This window comes from Anas acuta, chromosome W (assembly GCF_963932015.1).
Source record: "Anas acuta chromosome W, bAnaAcu1.1, whole genome shotgun sequence".
Taxonomy (NCBI): domain Eukaryota; kingdom Metazoa; phylum Chordata; class Aves; order Anseriformes; family Anatidae; genus Anas; species Anas acuta.
In genome coordinates this window covers 7,499,545-7,515,460 of record NC_089016.1, presented here as the reverse complement: position 1 = coordinate 7,515,460, position 15,916 = coordinate 7,499,545, and the positions used below count along the sequence as shown (strand labels likewise).

Genomic DNA, 15,916 nt, shown 5'->3' with positions numbered 1-15,916 from the left:
CAAGAGTTGGACTTGATGATCCTTAAGGGTCCCTTCCAACTCAGGATATTCTATGATTCTATGATTGTCCTGCACTGCTCCGCGCTGTGCGGCCTCACCTCGAGTACTGTGTGCAGTTCTGGGCACCACAGTACAAAAAGAACATTAAACTGTTGGAGAGTGTCCAGAGAAGAGCTACGAAGATGGTGAAGGGCCTTGAGGGGAAGACATATGAGGAGCGGCTGAGGGCACTGGGCCCGTTCGGCCTGGAAAGGAGCAGGCTGAGGGGAGACCTCATCGCGGTCTACAGCTTCCTCATGAAAGAATCATAGAAACACAAAGGTGTTGGAACCAAAAGGTTGGAAAGGACCCACAGGATCATCTAGTCCAACCATCCTTCTATTACCATTACTACCTATTACTAAAATAGCAGTAAGCACAAATGAAAGCTTAAGAACACTTTCTATTACTATAAAAATAAATAATTTGTAATACATGGTTAGTAATATTTAGCAAACAGTGTGCTACCACCATCACAACGGCCTATTACCCCTTCTGGCTTCAGAGGCATCCTTATACATCCAAAATAGAGAGGAGGATATCAACTATATGGATCTCTCTCAGCAGTGGTTTCACAACAATTAGAAAGAAGAAACAGTTCGTGAGAAGCCACAACAAGTTCAAGTTAATTTCTGGACTTTGAATAATTACTCCTTAAGTTCTCTCTCTCTCCATACAGTAGAGCACGCTCCTGACTAACTTGTACAGTGCACTCTGAATAGGAGAGATTTGTTTGCCTAAGCTAAAGGAAGAAATAGATAACCAAGAAAGCTACTTAACTTTTAACACTTAAATTAAATGTTAAGTTACAAAAGTTCACAGGCCATGAGATAACATAAATAAATCCCTTCTCGAGCTAAAAGATCTCATTTTTTTTTTCAGGAGCAGCCTCCCTGAATCTAAATAATCCTCTCACAGGCAGAACAGAGTGTCCGTTCTAACTCTTTATCAGATGTGGAAGAAGAGATCGAGATGACCAGTGCCTAAAAAAAAGAGGCACTCTCTTTTCAAGGCAGACTGATCGGCACAACAAATTTTATCTGTTCTCAAGCACAAGCAACTCTAAGATAAATGGGTTCAAGGATCTTCAACGTGAAGAGTGAATATCCAAGCGTATACTGGGAACACCTGACTTGGACCATGGACGCCTCACACAGATTTCTGAGGAGTTCGGACAACTCCGAAATCATCTTTTACAGGAAGAGACCAGAGAATTTGACTCAGTGTAAAACTGGCACAGGCAGAAATCTCCCTAGTTACAGATGCTCAAGCGCATTAGTTAAAAAGAGATTAGAGTGTGACTAGAGGGAAGTCTCAAACTCTTGTTATATACTTAAATTTCTCTCCAAGGATGGAACAACTGCTATCAGCGTGCATGACTGGCTGTAGAGGGAGAGAGCGAGTGAAAGACTTAGAAAAGCACCTTCCCTTCGTAGTCCTCCCGCTCCCAAAATGGTTCCCAAGGAAAACTACTGACAGACTAAGGTTAACTGCTTTGAAAGGGCTGTGTGGGTGGACCCATTGTCTTCAAGTTCAAGCTTTTTCCTGCAGAAACTGCCAACAGTTATGCCAAATATAACAATGGTTTTGCAAGATGGATAAACGTCTTCCAGACTGAAAGGGAGAAGTCGTACTGTTGTTGTCTGTGCACAGACAGCTAAGCAGTGAAGAGCAATGCTAAACAACCACGATATCCCAGAACACACAAATACTGCGTAACAGTGACAGAAAGTGCTAGAATTCAAAACAAAAATTACCTCCACCAAATCGGTTTTGTCGTAGTCTTCTCTATGGTTGTAAATACACTGATTAATGACGCCATATACTTTTTCCAGGTGATAAATGTCAAATCCCTTCGTTATCTCAGTGACAAAGCATAACAGTTTCTGAAGACAACAATGGAGCAAAACTACAACTTTAGAATAGTACAAGATCCTTTGAATGCGCTCTATATGTTTTCGGAGGTTGAACAGTAACAATACAAGTGAGAGCCTACTTTTTCTTATGCTATTAAATAAAATGTGACACTTCAGAGAACAGATTAAATATCCCATGAGATTTCAGCAGAGAAGATGAGTTAATTTTTCATATTTCAGAGAAAGGAAAGGCTGAAATTTCGGACAATCTTTTACTACTAACCAATCTATCACATCAATGGTTGTAATTGCAAGTCGACTGCTCCCAAAGCAGCAGGGAATGACACGATCCTCTTTGTAGGACAGCTGCTGCCACAGCAAAGCCACTGTTGCATTTCATTAGAGAAGCATTGCAGCAGCGTGGGGTACTGTAAAAAGGCTGCAGATCTTGTAGATACAGCTGTGCCAGCTGGAAAAGGAAGCACCCTTAGGTGATTACCTTTACCCACGTGTGCCATGCCTACAACTCTGCTGGCAGAACAGATTGCTCAAACGCCCAGAGCAAAGGTGGTTTAGTTTGCTCAATCCTGCCTTTAAATTCAGGGGTGGGTAAATAGCAAAGCGACTGCTTGTAGCAATCACCTCTCTCTCACACAGTCATTTCTATTACCAAAGATGCAGAGATGATAATGTCTGGCACAGCAACAGTGACAAGCTAGTGGCAGCACCTTCTTCCACTGCCACAGCTGTCCATTACCTGTGTGAGCCTGCAAGCATGTAGCTTTAGGGAGCAGCCATACCAAATGGAAATACTACTGCCCCCTGGAAATAATGCTGCTTATCATCTTATCAGCAAACTCTGCCTCCCTCATGTATATACATATATATATATACACACACACAATATAAGAAATTCTAATACTGCACTTTCAAGGAATGTCAGAAAAGTAGTCACTTCTCCATGGCTAGCTAGTTTACATCAACCTGCTAACTTCAGGTTTAAAATCATCACTGCAAGAAATAAAGATCCTTTTCAGGTTCTTAATACATCAAAGCATGAAAAAAAATCCCCAAATAAAAGCCCTCAAACCCATCATAAGAATTATGAATCATTAAAATGATATCCATAATAGTACTAGCAGGTTGTCAGTGTAGTATTTTAAAATTCAGCAAGGCCTTTTGTCTTAAAAATCAGGCAAAGAATCTGTCTCCTAAACTACAGATGACCAGAAGCAAATGGTAGCCTACAGAAATCTACATGAGGTGTGGAAACTAAACAGTCACAGTGCATTACAGGCTGAATTATTTCACTATCTATATGTCCTTCCAATTAATTGTTTTAATTGGCATTGGTTAACAATGGGCTTAATTTGCAATTTTACATGATGCAGGAATATGTCCTATTTGAGCATTAAAAGAAAAGCTGAAATTAGACATACTTTGAGCTCATTGCAATCCACAATAACTATGTAGTCTGTCTCTGTAGGGACTTGTACAGTGTTCTCATCACTTATCTGTTGCTGGTCTTCTTCCCAAGAACGTTCAGGAGTCACCGCTTGAAATGCCCAGGAATCTGTAAGGACACAGATTTCTTCAGTCAGGTTTTCTGTTCATCTAGAATACAGTCTCAGTGAAGTATCCTGTACCTGCCAAACAGTCTCTTTCTACAAATACAGAGACAGAATTGTTATCGTCTTCACTGAGAAATACTTGGCTTCTCCCTTCTTTCCAGCTAAAGTCACTGCTCCATAAAAATTAGAAACTAAGACAAAAAAAAGCAAACAAAAATACCCACAAACAAACCAAAAGCACTAATGAAAAGCTTAATAGTGGAAAAAAATAGTCATGTTGCCAATTCAGGTTAGGGAACACATCTTAGAGTACAACATTAGGGCTTAAGTCTCCTATTCCACATGTTACTCTGGATCCACGCATCTTGAAGTGCAGCTTTTTCACCTAAGTTGCTCGTTATTGGAAAGCACCTCGTACATTAAAAGAATGTCAGTGACTGCTGGCTTTCAGTTAGGTACCATTAGAAAAAAACAGACTTCAGAATCAAAAAAACAGCACCTACAGAAACATGTGGGCTTGGCTTGCACAATTAGAGGAGCAACATCATTACGGAATAAACTGTGTGATGATTTTTGAGAGCTGTAACAGAAAAAATAGAGTGAAATTGAAGGCTAAAGCTAATAAATAGTGCAATCCTCCTCAGCAAGAATAAGGTGCTAAAGGATCTGTTGGACTTCTCCCTTACCATTTGAACTTGGATTTTCATTAGTTATAGTTCCCCATCTTGGTGGGGAATATCCACAAAGCTTAGCACTTTCCTTTTCAGCGTTAAGTTTTACTTGACATATGCCAGAAACATGTTTGTCCACAAACTCTTCTTCATCACTATCGTTTTGGTCATCTGTTGGTACTCTGTTCTCTGTATCGAATTGAGAACTCCTTCTTCTCTTTGCTGCAGCATGCGCACAGTTGTTCCTTCTGTGCTTTCTTTCTGACGCACCTACAAAGAGACAACATAAAAAAGTAATCCAAAACATAACCAAAAGAATTCTTTCTTCAAAATCCATTATCTTCATCTTACTTGACTGACAAGGAAAACAAAGGAACTGAGCTACCACTGCCTACATATGCTGAGAAAAGAGTTGAAAGTTAATGGGGTCAGTTTGCTATTAAGATTAAAAACAAGCAAACAAACCACACACACTGCTATGGAATTTCATTCACTAAACAGTCACTTTCAGGATTTTACATGCTGAGGATTCTTACTTTGGATGGGCAATATTAATACAACGTGAGGTTATTTGATAAAGTCACTGTCTTACTACATGAAATAATACAGATAAACATCATAAAAGCCTCTGGAAATAAGCTCTCCTTCGAGTCTGGTATCAAGCTGAAGACTTCAAAAGCTGAATACGTGTTTGGAAAAGATTAATTAATGAGACAATTTTAAGGGAATATTCAAAGGAGAAAAAACGTGAAGACTTATACCTCGTATGATTCGGTAAACCTTTTGTGAAAAAACAAACTTTGTGGTTTTGCCCAACATTCGTAGTATTCATATAGTATTGCAAAAGAATATGGGTGGAGTCCATGGCAAAATTCCCACTCTCGCTAGTTAGACTTCCCTCCTTCAACTGGAAATCACAGTATGAGGTAGCTAAGATTTTAGCATTTGGGGAAGGGAGGGGTGGAGTGGGGGTAAAAATACCATTTTGCATAATTAAAAACTAGTTAAGTATTCAGAAACTGCCATCCACAACATTTTTTACCTCAAGAATTAGCAATTTAGGGGCGACTAAATGTCAATTGGGCCGTCAAAGTTGTTTTTTTGTTTTGTTTTGTTTTGTTTTGTTTTGTTTTTGTTTTTTATATTGTAAACCAACTTTCTTTGAACTTTAATTCATAACTATATTGAATGAATGACCTCTGGATTTCTCTCTCACATTTTGAAGTAAATTTGAAAACAAAATACCTCTGGCATAAAGAGCCAGGCATCAGAGACACCTGTTGCGCCTCAAGAACAGAGAAGGTATGAATGACAAGAGCAGCTGAATAAAATGCAACTTACCATTAGAAATGGGTGTACTGGCATCTACAGGTGCCGCTGTCATCTCCTCATTTTCATTACTCTCTTCATCTGGTTTGTCGTTTTCAGTAGCAGGGTTCTGCTGTGGTGACTTGGAGTTGTCGCATGGAGCACATGCTGGAGAGGTGCGACCTTGCAATGAAGAATAGATACCAAAGATCTTCGTTGTGCATTTTCAGTTACAAATGCAGAGACAAGTCTTAAAATCCTTAGAGTTAAAGCACGTACCTCTTTTCTCACGAGATTCTTTAATTTGTTCACAAAGTCGTCCAAACTCTGTATCCATTTTGTTCCTCACCATTGAATATGCAGTGTCTTGCAAAACATAGGCTCTGTGACAATCTGAAATTTTACAGACTTTAACTGAATGTTGTCTACCAACCAATGAAACTGTTTTGATCACAGAAAAAAATTGCTTTCTTCATAGGTTGGTTCCGAAAGGTTATCTCAGTGAATATTTTCAGCATAACAACATAGAAGTTAATTAAAACAAAAGCACTAGTTCCTTGGGAACATTTATATCACAATTCCATGCCCAAGTAGCAAAATGATAAAATATTTACAATGTGGTAAGAGATGTTCTCTGTGGATGTCCAAAATCATCTAATCCATCCAAAGTCTATTGTCGGCACACAGCATTTATCCATCTATACGTTTGACAGCTTTTTTAAACTAGGGCTAAAAAGCACATCCTCACTTGCAGATCTTTGATCTGGGTAGTACTCTAAGGCATTGTTACAGATTAGATCGATGTCCTTCAGATAGTCTCCTGCAGTGAGGTACTGGCGCGAGTCAATTTGAGTCAGAACTGTTGAAAGATCCATCGGCTCTTTAATCCTTGTGGCATAGTCAGGTATCTGCAGATCAAATACAAGCATTCAGAGGTTTTCTTAACCTTGCACACTGTCTAACAAAATTATTCTGAAAACTTTAAATAAACGACTTCCTAAAAACCCTGAACATTTGCAATGCATCAGAAGATGCTGAAATTAACCAGTTTGCTTCTCAAAAATGGAAGGGCTCTTTCAACTGGCATTAGAGCTGCTAGGAGAGGACAACAAGAAGTAGAGAGGTCAGAAGCACATGCATGGTAGAGAAGAAACACTGAGGGTAGGAGATGCATTTCACTTTGCTTCAGAAAATCACAACAGTGAAAGCTGAGTAAGCCATCCGACATTCTTTTTGCTGTCGACATTGAGGAAAAGGTGCATGAATTGCACCTGTGAAGTACCTATTGCAGGCATCTACTTTAGAATGAGATAACTGGGCCCAGAGGTGCTGATTTCTTCCCTCAGACCATAAGAGGAGCCTAATGACTAGTTCAGATGAGGACATACGTATCTGTCTAGATTTTTCACAGCTCAAGAACCTAGGAGAAAAGGGGAAGAAAAGCCAGTGGATGCCCACATGAAGAGGCCTTTGCTGATCCGCAGGTATAGTCAAGTTACACCTGTCTTTGAAATATACGCCCCTAGTTTAGGCTTATCTAATCAATTAAGGAGAAAAGGGGATCTAAGCAGCCAATTGGAGGAAAAAGAAAACACACTGCACTTATGGTTGATTCCTATTGAGGAGTTCCAGATGAAACAGAGAACAGGATCTCAAAACTTATTTTTACAAACTGCTGCTCCTATTCCTGTTCCTACAGGAACTGACAGTCCAATAAAGGGCTTTAGACTTCATTAAAGTAGTCCTGTAAGTACTGTTTGTAATTATAAGGAAAGATCTCTGTGTTTTTCAGTGCTGTGACATGCCTACATATCAAAGCCTTTTCACGAGCAGACTGTGTTGGCATTTGGACTGGCTTTTTGGAATGAAACCAGTCACTTTCAGTGAATAATCCGGTAAGAGACATCTGAGAGTCAGCAGAAGTAAAAGCACTGCCTCTGCTTCTTGCAAAATCCTAATAGTGCAGCCCTAAAAACAAAGTTGAACCTTCCCCAAAACGCTGAGAAATACGAACACTGAGAAGTTACAGACACACACAGATCAGCACTAGTTTACCTTCTGTGGGTCAACGGGCTTTGCAAATTCCCTGAAACATCTGTCAGTGGCAGGTCTGTGAGTAACGTCCCTCAAAAAAATTCTAAGTTCACGCAAGGTATCCTCCTCTTCCTCTTCCAGCATCCATACTTCTTCCTCTTGTGGCTTCTGAGGCTCAGCTGGTGGTGTTACAAGCAGGACTTCCAATGTCCGATCAACTTCAATTAATCAGGAAAAATTAGCCAATTTGCAGTACTCAAATATAAGCATATGACAAATTACTGACAGAAAATGACGACCAAAGCAAATCCCAAAGAGCTAGTAACTTCGATAGGAAAGTTTTAGATGTACTTCTTATATCCTCCTCACCTGTTTTCTTTACAGGAGGCTTAGCCACTTGATTTAGAATTAGGTCCTCAAAAAAAGCTGCTCTCTCTGCCCTACCAGGCAACTCAATATTGCACACTTCTCCAAATTCCTTATTAAATAATTTTTGGATCTAAAGCAGAAGGAGGAAAGACATTTCAGATTTAAGGCCACAAAAACTCATATTCTACTCCAAAAAGATGAGTACCTTTTAAAATTAATAATAACCTGAAGAACATAAACTGAAAAAAGTTATCTTCCTGGCCTTAAAAGGCTACATTTTCACAGGCTGGCACGACAAATTCAAATATCACCTTTAAGAATCACCTGTAGAATTAAATCTTGGTGAAGGGATTGTACGCTACACTGATAAAGTAATGGCTTTCACCACATCCAACATCGCTTCCTTTTTATTTACTTGCCTTGCTGCATCCTTTACTTAGAACCTTTATGGCTATAGAAGGAAGAGAAAGGCTTCAGCAGACAAGTGAGGGCTTTTTGCTGAGTTTTTATTTCTCTACCAAAAGGTGTCTGAAGTAGCTAGTACCTCTATGTCTTCCTCCATTTTCCATTTCTAGTATTAAAAGGTAGGTAAGGAATTTCACTACTTATTTTAGAAGGAATTTAGAACCTGTACAAAAACTTCTGTGGGAACTCAAGCACTTTCAAAGCAGTTGATAATAAACACGTCTAGGTAAGACCTGTTCTCTTCCCCCAGTAACAGAGACAAAATAATCGGAATGAGAACAGCGTGTTCCTGTTTTGGGCACCTTCCCTTAATGTAAACTCTCAGAAGTCAATGAAGTTCTGCATGTACTTTTACTACAGTTTATTTAGGAATACAACTAGAATTTGATTCCAAAGTTACTTAAGCAGGAATTGGAACTCAGCTTTCCAGCTTGGAAAGCTTTGGCCTATATGAAGAAAGAAACTGATTTATTTTTTTTTTTTAATCAAAGTGTTTCAATTCTCTACTAAATTGCATTATTAGCAGTTTACCCAACATAGCATGGAATGGCAGACTGTCAGAAGAAATCTTTTCAGTAAAAACATCCTCTTGTCATTTCAAGCACTGCATAATTTTGACTGAACCACTTTGTAGCCACCGGAATTATTGTATTAATTTATTATTTGCATGCGTGAGAAGGGGGTGAAAGTCACTTGCTTGACTCAGAAAAAACCTTAAGCAGATGCTTTCACAGTATTCTTTTTCTCTAAGCAAATTTTAAGTGATTTGTTAGGGTGCCTGAGTAATAACAGTAGGCATTTAAGAAAGCACAGCATTTTGATGCTGAAAGCATTCATAAATTACAAGAAACTGAAGAAATAGTAAGAAAAGTATTGACAAATACCTCTTCTGGGAGATCTGAGTGACGTACATCAGACGTAGCAAGCAGCAAAACTGGCGAAAATGCTGGAAGAGTTAGAGTTAGAAAAGTAAGTTTCAAGGCAGGTCCAACGTTGTCCCCCCATAAATGGATATCTGGGACATAAATTATGCTTGGTGCTGTCTTCTGAGCATTTCGGATCAGCTAGTGAAAAGGAAAGCTTGGGTAAGAAAACTAAAACACGTAGAATAACCTGTTAATACATAGCTACATAGCCACCTGACTGCCCCATGAAATGAAACTATGTGAACAGAGTGGCAAGCATCCTTCCACATAAGGAATTTCTCTGTGCACCCTTTCAGATTACCAGTATTCGAAGAACTCTAGTCAGAAGATGGGAAGGATATATTCAGGCAGTGGCTAGACACTGTAGCTATATGGCCACAGCCACAATCTTCGCATAACAAAGAAAGGAAATGTCCCTCTTATGGGACACATCAGTATTCAGTCGTGTAACATGTCTGTCCTTACTTGTATGGCTCTCAAATGTTTCCACTAAAGGTAAAAATATTTTAAGGTAGTGATGCCAAACAATAAAATGGATATCCTGCCTAAAAGTAAAAACACCAGATCTGTTTATTTTTTCTAGTTAAAACCACATCAGCGTACAAATGAAGTGTTTTGTGAATGTTAATGCTTTTATTGCACATACTGCAATGGCACAAGTTGTGTATGTCCGTATGAAAACAAAATAAACAGAAGCCCCAAACCTTGGTTGCCTTACTAATATAATTTAGAAGAAGGCTACAAAAAGTAGCCGATGTGCAGTCTGATACAGAGCCATCTACTGGGAGCACACAGTCTTAGGAGGCAATGAGAACTACTTTCTGGATCCCAGGGAGATGAGCAGCATTTCTTTCCACAAAGAGATGTTTATTAGCAACACCGCCCAGCTTCCTGAGCTGCTAGCAACATCATCACTGTAAAATTGGGTATGGAAAATGTGGACATGTACAACATCCAGATTGTTTGTGGTGCTGTCTAAAAGAAAAGGGGATTTTCAGACAGAAGCAAACATCCCAGCACATTAAAACAAGGCCACCCCCATTACCAATGAATTTTGCTCACCTTACTTGCAACTCGATTGATCCTTTACATACAGTCAGGGAATCCAATGAGAATAAAAAGAAAAAAGGTACCTGTCCGCAGATTTCTTCTGGCTGTGCAACGTTTGTAAGCAGAACAGAAAGGTCCAGGGTGTGAACGGGAAACTTCTCCAAAGCATGCAACACCGCGGGTGCCACGTAAGAAACCTGGCCATACCCTTCTTTTCCTACTATTAGCAGACGGGGCCGGCATGATGTTGGTTCAGAGAAAGCACTCCTAGAACAAGAGTTAAGAAAACAAGTTTATAAATGAGGTGCTGAATAGACACACACAGATGTTCCAAGTAATTTTCCTATAGACTTTCTTTTCCATCCCCAAATAATCCAAATGGTAGCGGTACATTAAATACATGTAAGATTTCCAGTTAAGTTATTCAGTCATTCCAATTATTTCATCTTCTTCCCTTGTGTTTCCTAATCTTTACTGAACCAAGACTGCAAATTAATATCCCTGCAATCTTGCTTTACTACTAGGAAATAAATTTGTGAGGAGCATTTGTTTCCCCACTACAATCAGGCTGTACCTTTGCTGGCTTAAATCAAAGATGCTAGAGAATTCGCCTTGCTCTAGAGGACAGAAAATCTTCTGGACAGCACAGCAATAGAAACTGAGAAAAATAACCGATCCAGCTGTGACAACATGATCTAACTTTCCAACTGTGGGCTTGCATGACTTCCGTACTAAAATACCACAAGATTAACACAACTTGGTGGCTTAACAAATAAAGACACCATTCAATTTTTTTCTCAAGGTGTTTTAACAAGCCATTTCTCAGTTTTCGTTCTGCTACATAATTCACCACTGGTTTAAGAATCCTGGAAAACAGAAGGGCAAAAGGTGGCAACACAAACCCATAAAGTTGGGGTATTTTTAGCTAAAAGGACAGACAGGACATGTATGTGGTCTTGAGTCTTTCAAAGAATGCCATGGATTAAGTCAACGTGTTCTGGTAGTCTACGGATCACTTTGGCTTAGGAAGAGAAGCCTGGGCTTTTCAGTTTGGTCATTCAGAGCAACTTCATTACAACTTTAGTCCCTTCACCCTTTCTTCTTGTGAAAACCAAGCACCCCTTCAACACACAAACTTGATATTACCCCTACTTCTACCACCCCTCGCACTTTTAACAGCTGGAACTGTTTACAAAGACTCAGCAGTCCTGAGAATTTAAACGTAACAGGGATCTATCTTTCTTTACCTGCTGAAACAGAGGCTTTTTTTCTCTGGTCCGTCAGGCATTGCATCTTTTAATTCATCTCCAGAAATCAAGGATGCATCGCCATCACTGTCGAACATATCATCTTGTAAAATAGGATTTAAATTGTCTGAAAGACAAAAGAGGTTTGTTAACTTTCTTGAATAGCCTTTGTCTTTTTCTCTTACATTAATACAGCTTCTAAATCAGTGCCAAAACCCTTTCTTCATTTGAGAGCACACACTGAAAGCTATTTCCTAGAGTTCATCCCACCACAGATCTAAGGAGATGGCACAAGGCCCTACAAAGCTGTACTAAGTCCCACTGATGTGTACGTATAAGGTACGCTACTCTTGGTGATTTTTTTCTCCCCCTTAGAATAAAGGAGATTACGAACAATTTCCGCAGTTGCTAAATAGCTAAAAAAAAAAACAACCAAACAAACAAACAAAAAAAAACAAGACCATTTCTTTCTGGAGGAGGTTCCCACAATGAAAGCACGGGGATTAAGGATGTGATGGCCACAGAATTCCATTCATCTAGTAAATATCAATGCTAATTGATCTCACATGCACATGTATAGTACGATCCACAAACATTTAAATTAGGAGACTGGTTAAAAATGATGATAGCTAAAACAATATTTAGCTTAGACCAGTTATACTTGTATCCTGGTCCTGACATTCTTCAGAAAGGAATTAGAAACATTGACCTAGAAATGCTTCCCCTCCAAATATCTGAGTTTTGATTTTTTAAAGAAAAATAGGTGCCTTATACTTCAAACCTCAAGTCAACCTCTACAAATGCTAATTATCTTAGCTGACGTCAGAAGCAGGATGCTTCAGTAGAGAACGCATCGTCCTTTACTGTGTATTGAGTCATTCAGAGCTTCCATTTGGCATTTCAGTTTCGAATCCAGAATAAAACCTATGCGTTATCTTCCAGACATGCCCAAAAGAAAGACATGCACATGCAAATAATAAAATTCTACCATCATTATGTCTGAAAGGTTTAAGTTGATTGCACAAACCACAAGTTTTTGCTTTAGCAGAATTATAAAGAAGTGGATGCTGTAGTTATACCTTGCTGTCGGTCCTCCTTTAGTGCAAGCTCTGCATGCGGGAAGATCTTCTGCACAACTTGTAAAATATTCGCTACTGATCTTTTAAAAAGTGTCTTGAAAATGGGTGATAGTGCTTGTCCGGGTGAAGCCACGATCCTGTTTGATGCCGGAACAACCTTCTTCATAGCCATGAAAAAGTCCTTTGCTTTTATTTTAATAGAATTAACGTCTAGTAGCAACTTCTCCCTACTTGCATAAATCTGAGGATAGCATCGACATAGAGAGCACAGCGCAGCTTCAGTACATAAAGATTTGATATCTGCACCACAGTATCCTAACAAACAAAAATCAAACATTACATCAGTCAAGGCCCAGGTTTACAACATGCAACATTTAAACAATTTGTAATGCCAAAACCAAACAGGTTAACAGGGAATTCAAAGTGCTACCGCTCTGCAGGGAAGTTTCATGTTGCGCACTGTCTGATATCCTGCGCTTATGCAGCTGAAGCAGACTCCTCATCAAAAACTATACTCTTGAGGAAGATGACCCAGAACCATTTAACGTTCTCAGACAACAAGAGGAACGACAACAAAGAGTAAATAGATGAAAGCATCTAACTCTGATTGCTACGAAGGCGTGCCAGCTGCCTCGTTGACTAGTTGTGCAGCAAGGCACAAGAGCTTGGGTACTGCCTGGTACAAGCTAAGGTTCTTTACAACTTGCTCACAAGCAAGAATCCATTTTGGTTTCAGTCTTAACAAGGCATTTCTCAGCTAGTTCATCAAGCAACATGTCCGGTGGCTTAGGGGTCCAGTCACGAGTATGAATCTTGAAAATTTCTTTTCTAGCCTGGAAGCAAAATCATTGCATTTTAGCTTGACCCAAGTTTTCCTTAAAAATACCAACAAGAAACAAACAAACCAAAAAGCAAACAAACAAACAAACAAAAAAACAGTCCTCCCTCAGAACCCCTCATCTATTAATACGCTTTTCTTACTTGCTCAACTTTCAAGTATTTTACAGTTATTTAATATACACTCTGCATTTTCAACCAGGAAATTGAATATTTCTTATTTGTTATACTGAACTTTTTCTAGGAACCTACAATGAAAGAAAAGGCATTTATAGCTTCAATAACAAGTTTCCAAACTACGAGACCTAATGACCCAGAGGAAAATACTGTAATGAAAAATTTATCCAGAAACATTTCTTTGTTGTCCAAAAAACTTCTCTAAAACTTAGCAAGCTTTCATTGTGACAGTCTCATTACTTCATCACATTTGCTTTTCAGTCAGTAAATTCACAGAAAGCACTTCTGGCACAATGCTTCAAATTGCTACAATTACTATAAAGAAGAAAATAATTATGACTCAAACTACTACCACTGATCCGGGGCACAATCAAATGCAAACACGTCCCCTATTCATTCATAAGTGAAGGATTGAGACCAAAAACACAACTTCATGATGAAAGCACCCAAGTGGACTAAATAATTAAGCAAACAGGTACAACTTTGGGAATGAAAGGTTTGATTATAGAACTAACTACTTGGTGGTATCATCCTGACCATATATATCCAGTACCAGATTTGCCCTCCATGGAACAATGCAGTATCTCCACATATCACTCTTTTGTTCAAGTTGTCAATTATTTTTTTTTCCTATAAAGTTGGACTTTGCCATGGTAGCACTAACATTTAATTTAAGTTCTCACCTCTTTATTTGGCAAGTTGAAGAGGAACTCTCTGCCAAAGCGTCCTGGTCTTCGTAAAGCAGGATCTATAGAATCCAGTCTGTTGGTAGCTCCGATTACCACGATCTCCCCTCTGTTATCTATGCCATCCATAAGCATCAGAAGAGTTGAAACAATGGAACTAGTAGAAAAATATAGTTTTTATTTACTGGTTCAGTAAAATTTGTTACATTCCACATGACTTTCTGGATGCCGGAAAAACCTTCATCCTAGTAGTCATTCAAAACTGGGAAAAAAATAGTCTACAAAGTCGGGGATTATTTTGGATTGATAATAAACTGCAGACTGTTAAGTCATCAAGCACTTCAAGACTGTTTGAAATACTCTCTACATTAATAGAAAAGGAGTACAGCACACTTCTGCTCAGGAAGAAAATCACGGAAAATGTAAACTTTGATTTTAGATGTTGAATTTGTTGCAGTGAGATCTTCCTCATCGCATGATTCTATTTGGATTTAAACCATAGTATCTATGGAGAGACCAAGAGTAGGACAAGAACAGCACAGAGTTCAGCATGAAGCCCATCAGGAGCTCAAGTTTGTATTCTTTGTATTCAAGTTGATCCTTCTCTTGCTGGAAGGACCTGCTTTTTGACTCTCCTTCTCTTCGGTAGGACCATGTTCCCTCTTGCTTTGGTAATGCTCTTTCTCAGTGTTTTTCGTCTCGTCCTTTGTACCTTGGCATCTCTCTGCATTAGCTGAGGAGGAAAGCTTTTTAGAGCTACATTCAGTGTCACACTTGAGAGAGGAAGTTTGCCGAAATTTCTCACCACACTCTTTGCCGTACAAAACATTTTCTTTTGAAATGAGGTCACGTTCTTTTGATCTTCTTGGTTTCTCCTTGTCTCCACCATCATCACATTCGTACTCTGCGAGGTATTCATCATTCCCAGTAGATTTCGGAGGGTCCGCGACACTGCACAAAATAAAATCACATTTCTCACTTCTGCTGAAGGATGTGAATATTAAGAGTAAAACCTTCCAAAGGCAAACAAACAAACAAAAACCTCCTGACTACAGGAACACTCGCAAAGATATGCCATTTAGAAAACACTCCTGTGATTAGGACACCATCTTCAGCTCCCAGAGAAAGTGTTTTTTACCCTCTTGCTTCTGAAGCCATTGCACCACAAAAGCAAATGTATGCTCCTGGGGCCCTCTTTTGAATTCCTCTCCCGTGCCGGGTAGGGCTATGTTTCAGGTTGCTCAGAAAGAGCGAACACAGAGGGTCCACTGGCATGTGGGGCTGCATGAAGGTTCCCCTGGGGAGTTCAGTTGTACCCAAAGCATTCCTTTGGGGGCACGTTTGGATGAGCGAAAGGGAATTTGAATGCTATTTCAGGGGTCCTATTTTTCATTCGTCTTAGATTCCAGGTAGGGTTATGATTAGGGTTGCTCAGAAAGAGCAAACACTGAGGGTCCAGTGGAATGTGGGGCTGCATGAAGGCTCCCCTGGGGAGTTCAGTTGTACCCAAAGCCTTCTTTTGGGGGCACTTTTGGATGGGTGAAAGGGGCTTTGAACGCATTTTCTGGGGCCCTCTTTTTCATTCCTCTCAGATTCCAGAT

At 39.4% G+C, this 15,916-nt stretch overlaps 1 protein-coding gene across 1 annotated transcript; it reads right to left on the bottom strand.

The window, feature by feature from the left end:
* Positions 1–1,173: 1,173 nt before the first annotated feature.
* LOC137846819 (ATPase family AAA domain-containing protein 2-like) lies at positions 1,174–12,781 on the bottom strand. The gene is made up of 12 exons (XM_068664930.1): positions 12,616–12,781; positions 11,537–11,663; positions 10,373–10,556; positions 9,198–9,377; positions 7,849–7,978; positions 7,501–7,697; positions 6,194–6,353; positions 5,725–5,859; positions 5,479–5,628; positions 4,153–4,407; positions 3,335–3,468; positions 1,174–1,925 (listed from the first exon to the last, which is right to left on the bottom strand). Exons 1-12 carry the CDS (start codon positions 12,779–12,781, stop codon positions 1,509–1,511), a joined length of 2,235 nt encoding a protein of 744 aa, XP_068521031.1. The 3' UTR covers positions 1,174–1,508.
* Between the last annotated feature and the right edge of the window lie 3,135 nt (positions 12,782–15,916).